Source organism: Euphorbia lathyris, chromosome 2 (genome assembly GCF_963576675.1).
Source record: "Euphorbia lathyris chromosome 2, ddEupLath1.1, whole genome shotgun sequence".
Classification (NCBI taxonomy): domain Eukaryota; kingdom Viridiplantae; phylum Streptophyta; class Magnoliopsida; order Malpighiales; family Euphorbiaceae; genus Euphorbia; species Euphorbia lathyris.
The window spans coordinates 38249863-38256434 of record NC_088911.1 but is presented as its reverse complement, the minus strand read 5'-3'; the positions used below and the strand labels follow the sequence as shown (position 1 = coordinate 38256434).

At 36.5% G+C, this 6572-nt stretch overlaps 1 protein-coding gene across 1 annotated transcript; it reads right to left on the bottom strand.

The window, feature by feature from the left end:
• Nucleotides 1–1103: 1103 nt before the first annotated feature.
• Nucleotides 1104–4449, bottom strand: LOC136216865 (LRR receptor-like serine/threonine-protein kinase RPK2). Its single transcript, XM_066003412.1, is given in 3 exon segments — nt 1104–2215; nt 2218–2265; nt 2268–4449. Coding segments are annotated over 3 exon segments (3342 nt in total).
• Between the last annotated feature and the right edge of the window lie 2123 nt (nt 4450–6572).

Sequence of the window (6572 nt, the reverse complement as noted above, 5' to 3'; positions counted from 1 at the left end):
AGGAGGATAGTACTCCCTCCGTTAGGTTTTTTAATTTATTCTTTTTTATATGCCGTTTTGTATTACCAATATATTTTTAGAAATATTGTCTCAATTTTATCCTTATTTATGGTAAGGGAGAAGTTTCGTATTAATGCAAAAAATCCTAATTAAACCATAAAAATTAAGAAAAAAAGAGTTTTTGCATAGAAAATAGAAATTTAGAAAAAATGTATTAAAGGCAAATTAGTCATTTTAATAGTGTTATTAATGTTGTATTCGTCTTCATAAAAAACCTTAACACGAACAAGTTGTTTATTTAGTTTGACATTTTAATATTGTGTGGAATTAGCTTTGTTAATTGGTTCTAGTCAAACCCACTATACATTTTCATTGTTAATTGGATATAGTCAAACCCACTATACATTTTCATTGTTAATTGGATATAGTCAAACCCACTATACATTTTCCTTACAATGAAAGTGTAGTAGTCTAACGTTAATGTAATGATTTGAAGTTGTCCTGAGGAAAAACTTTTGATTTCATACCTAAACTAATTTATATAATCAATCTTGACAACATTTTAGAGTCAATTTATTCTTTTCTTTATAACTGCTTGCTTGACCAATTCAATTCAATTCTACACTACTACCTATTTCATACACCTTCTAATTTTATATTCTAAACTTCACCAACATGCCATTTTTTTGTGGTCAACTAATTATGGGACCTGCTTTGCTTTAGAACACCAGTTAGTTATTCCTTAAAAAAACAAACAAATGATAAATGAAAAAATAACCATAAAGACAGCATTTGTATGCATTGCTAAATCAAGAATTTGAGATAAAAGATACTCCATAATATTCAGAAAATAAAGCAATCTTCTGAATTTTTTAGCTCAAATCCAATGTCTGTCTGTTGTTACCCTAAATACATTAAACATTTTACTAGCTGGAACGGTCAGAATCCAATCCTCACATTCCCTATGATGCAGATTGCTAATCTACGACCTTAAAACGGTAATGTCCATAGACGACGACCTAATGCGAACATGAAATATAACAGAATAAACGACTACCTTAAATCAATATGAATGAATTTAGATACCATTGCCTCAACTAACATTAGGGAGGTTGAATTTGCTTCAACTTGTGGACAACTTGCTTCATGGTAGGCCTGTTTGTGAGGGTTTCGGCAGTACATGCAATAGCCAAGTGCAACATCTCCACCAGATCATCTTTAGGACCTGCATCCCATAACCCTTCCATGAATACATCCCTTGCGTGCCCATCTCGCAGAAGCATGTAGGCCCACGAAACAATGGTGAAACCATTTTCCTGACCCGAAAGTGAAGGATCCAGGGCTCTTTTATCTGATATCAGCTCGAGTAGAACAACGCCATAGCTGTATACATCAGCCTTGTCGGATACTCGACAGGTCATAGCGTATTCTGGCGCGACATATCCGAACGTTCTAGCCACACCAGTTGTTGCATGAGTTTCAGAAGTTCCCAACAGCTTAGATAACCCAAAGTCGGATAAATATGCATTCAATTCATCATCCAGCAATATATTACTTGGCTTGATATCGCGGTGTAGGACTCGCGGAACACATTGATGATGAAGGTAAGCAAGCACGGAGGCTATATCTAAAGCAATCTTGTGAAGAATTTTCCAACTGACTGCTCTTTGTAATCTTTCCTTGATAAAATCTTCAAGATTACCTCCTGACAAATAATTGTATATCAGAAACATCTCTGTTTCACTGGCATGGTATCCTATCAAAGTAACGAGATTCGGGTGCCTCACTCTCCCGAGGGCCTTTATCTCAGCGCGGAATTGTTGGATGCCTTGGAGCTTCCCAATAGCAAGCTTCTTTACAGCCACTAGTATTCCCGGTGAAACTTCAGCCTTGTAAGTTGCACCAAAGCCTCCATTGCCGATGCAGTTGCTTGCGGTAAAGTTTCCAGTGGCTTCTACGATATTCTCATACAATAATGGAACCCCAACATTAGAGAAAACTGTTATTTCCTTGGGTGCAGACACCTGAGCTCTGGCGCGTGCTCTTCATATTTTCGTATGACAGAAGAGAATAAGCAGAAGCAGAAGAACAGCAATAATGGCTACTGCTGATGATATAGATGCTATCTCAACTGACTTAAGACCCGAACTCTTCGTTTCTGTTTGAGAAGATGCCTTACTTGGTTTATCTTGGCTTCTGTTTCCTGAATCTGGCAATGCACAGAAAGGGCAAATATATCACAAGAGTAAAGCAAAGGATTTGTAAAGCATTGCTACAATTAATCAACTTACCATTCAATGATTTTGACAATTCACATGAGGAAACGTTAGTCGATGACAGCGATCTCGCATTAGTCGAAACAGGTGGAATCCATTCTGAGTTGTCAACTGGAAAGGTAGCAAAGTCTTCCGCTTCCACAATATCGGGTAGATCATTTCCAGAGTGAGAGTTGGAGGGAAATTTTGATGCTTCAAGGGAACTAAATTGGCCAAAACTAGAAGGAACGCCACTAGTCAGGTTGTTACCAGTAAAGGAGATGTGCTTTAAGTACTTCAACTGATAGAGACTAGATGGGATTTGACCCCGAAGTTTATTCTCGCTCAAGTTAAGGGCAACAAGAAATTTCAACCCCCCAAGACTCTCGGGTATCGTCCCTGAAATTTCATTCTTAGAGACATCCAAAACTCTAAGAGATCTGCAGATTGAACCAATATTCAATGGAATAGGACCAGCTAATTGGTTTCTGCTAACATTAATAATCATTCCATGCAATTTACCGCACTTTCCAAATAGGCTTACAGGAAATGATCCAGAAAGCCTGTTTCCATTGGCAAGAAAAGCATAATCAGTTTGTTTCCCCAATCTCTCCAGCGCAATAGGCAACCGATTAATTGGACTAGTGAAGTTATTTCCACCAAAATTATGAATCACCAACAGATTAGTAACAGAAACTGGCAGATGAATTGCAACACGAGTTCTGCATGTAAAGAATGACGTGTACACATCTGATACGTCATAGCTTTCACCGACATTTGAATTGGCGGATACACGTGGGCAAACCCTGAAACTGAACTTCGGGATTGAGCCGGACATGAGGTTCTGACTAACATCAAAGAAAGTCATACAAGGAACTCGAAGTTTATAGTCAAGCTCTCCACTTAGTCTATTTGAACTCAAGTCAAGGTGAAAGAGTTTCTTGCATTTCTCAAAAACTCCATGTGTTCGTCCGTCAAGACCATTCTGAGCTAAGTTTACCATCTCCAAGCTCTTACATTCACCCCAATTGCTCGGAAGCCTCCCTCCAAAAGTTGCCCTTGGCGCCCAAAGTACTCTCAACTTTGGAAGGGTTGTAATCTCCTCTGGAATGGACCCTTGAAAATGATTGCTTTCATTATAAGCAACATTTGGCAATCTCACCGATGCCTTTATGCTCACGTTTCTCTTGTTCGGCCACGTTTCAAAAAGATTCGAAAGGACAAGAACCGACAATTCAGCACAATTACCAAGCTCAGCAGGGATCCCACCACCAATCAAATTTCTAAAAATGTCAAACACTTCAAGTTTCCTAAGCTGGCCAAGCTCACGGGGAATCTCGCCAGTCAGCATATTCGAAAACAACAAAAGTGTCTTCAAACGCCGACATTTTCCCAATGTAAAAGGAATACTACCAGATAGGAAATTTCCAGACAGATCAAGATGTTCTAAATACCGGCATTTACTTCCCAAAACAGACGGAACACTCCCATTCAACTCATTATCAGACAAATAAAGCTCCCCCAGCTTAAAAAAACTACCAACAAACACAGGAATTGATCCATTGAGCTTATTAGCAGCTAAATTCAGAACCTCTAAACTAGCACATTTTGATAAAGAAACCGGAATGTCCCCATGAAGCCTATTGAAACCAAGATTCAACACCCGCAATTTCCTTAATCCAATAGATCCCCAAGGCAATCCCCCACTAAGTAAGTTTCCTTCAAGATCAAGGACTTCGAGATTCTCTAACCCCCAAATTTCTAAAGGAATCTGACCAGCAAGTTCATTAAAAGGCATAGATAAAAACCTAAGGTAAGTAAGGGTTCCAATCAATGGCGATAACTCCCCCTTCAGTTTCCCAACATAACCAGAAACATTTCTTCTGATTCCTAATCTATGAAAGGAAAGCAGATCATTATTAGAACAAGGAACATCTCGAGAATTACCTTGATCGGCATCACCGCCAGGTATGTTAATCGAGATAACCCTCGCGTCAGAATTGCATGCAACACCAGACCAAGAACAGTGATCAGTGTTGGTGGCGGTCCAGCTGGAGAGAATCCCATGAGGATCAGAAAGAAGGGACTTGAATTCCAGCAGAACCGACTTGTCGGAGAAATCGTCCCCCGAAACAGAAGACAGAAAGCACAGCAGAAACACGGAAATGATCACCGGAAAGGGGTTCGCCGCCATGGTTTTCAGAGAATGGAGAAAGCAAGAAAGAAAGAACGGCAGAGATGAGAGATAAGAGAGAAAAAGAAAGGAGATATCGGAGAAAAGTTGGATTCTGAAGAGGCAGAAGAGACAAAAGTAAAGAGCACAAGGAGCTCTCAATTTTCGTCTCTAGGATTTTGCAGACGCGAAGAAAAGAAAAGAGAAGTGAAGAGAAGCTGACTATAAAAAGGAAGGAAGGGGGATGGGGTCCACTTCCAGTCAAAGCACAACAGCGCTCTCCCGTGTGACCCACCGTGTGTTTCTCACGTGGCTTTCTATTATACGAATTGCTTGGATATCGTAAAGTCCAAACATGCAAAACCTCAACGCCACAAAAGAATCTAATTATATTTATACGATTAATATATCTTTTCGCCCATCTATTTGTACAAAAAACAATAGTCAACTATTTGAACCTTTATATAGAAATATACTTGGAACCGAGCTATTTGTATAATAATTAAAAGGTTATTATTAAATAGAGTTTAGTAATAGAGATTATTAACAAGTTGAGACCGAATTATTTTTATAACAAAATAGAGGTTATTCCTATATAAAGTATTCCTATATGGAGGTTTTACTGTATTTATATTCTCATCTAATTAAAATGACTTATTGACTCTTTACTACGTCTCTGTACTTTTTTTAAATTACACATTTCAATTTTTCTAAAATCTTTCCGTTACACCATTATTTTAATTTAAGCCGATTTCATAAAAAATTACTTTAATCGGCCTAAATTGTAACATCCGTGTCTAAAACTTTATTTTTCGAAATAGATAGTGTGAATTATTTATGAATTTAAATATATTATAGGGTTCAATTTAATATTTTTAGGTGTAAATTAAAAAGTTTTGGGTAAGTTTTATAAAAATGTATAAATTAAAAGAATCAAAATTGATATTTGCCAATCTCCGAATCATTTATACGAAATTATACTTAAATTTCATATTATTTTATAAATAATAATAAATATGTTTATCATGTCTTCCGTTCATACTCGATGTCGTTTAGGGTCGGGTGTGACATAAATTATGCAATTTAATGAAATTCGAGCCAATTAGGTAAATTTATCAATTATTATGATTTGAATTTGTAATTATTTGATTAAATAACTCTTCGCGCCAAATTTGTGTAACATATAAAATTTCGAGATTTGGTACTTTACCAAATGTTCTGGCTGAAGTTCGTAATTGGTTGATTAAATATATAGCAACATATGACTATGGATTGGATGAAAACAATTGAGGAGCAGCCTTGCTTAATTGGACGTGAATGAAAACAGTTAGGGCGCATCGTTTATTGGATATGGGAAAAGAAGTTAAATGGAAGTTACCTACATAACATTTACATTATAAATAGAAGATTTTGCACCAGAACAATACACACACAAATATACATAAAATCCGACTCAAAACTTAAACTTTCAATGTCAATTTAGCAAATTTACTCATTCCAAGGATACTCAAGTTTTCACTTATTCAATTCTTGTAAGTTCTAGGCAATTTTAAGCACAATTTATTTCTTCAGTTCAAATCACTATCTATTTATAATCAGTTTTTGTTATATTTTCTTTAGTGTATTTCAATTTCGATTAATCTCAATCCTGCATAATTAATTTTGAACTTTAAGCTTTTAAGTCCTTTAAGCTTTTCATTTCAAAAAAAAAATTCCTTTAAGCTTTTAGATAATTGTTTGATTTCAAAGAAGTTAGATTTGACAAGTTTTGAGATTTTTACACAAAATCGCTAGCATGTTCGGGTAGGAAACAAAAAAGTCGAAACATATTTTGACACGCTCAGTGGGACTAACACTGAAATGCCGCTAAGGAAAGGTTCTAAGGAGAATACTACTGTTGTGCCTATTGATGCAAATTTTGCTCCTGGTAATACTGGACAAGTGGCTAAATTTGTTGATCATATTGAAGAAGCAGTCCATAATTCTTCTAAAGCTCATGATTTGGGTTTCTTTCCTCCAACACGAAACTGGGACGGATCTTGCCTATAAATTCCAGATGCATAGAATTCACTAACTATATCAACAACTTTGTACAATATGTCCATGGTGCTTGATGCCTTTATCCAAAAAGTATGATGTTACTG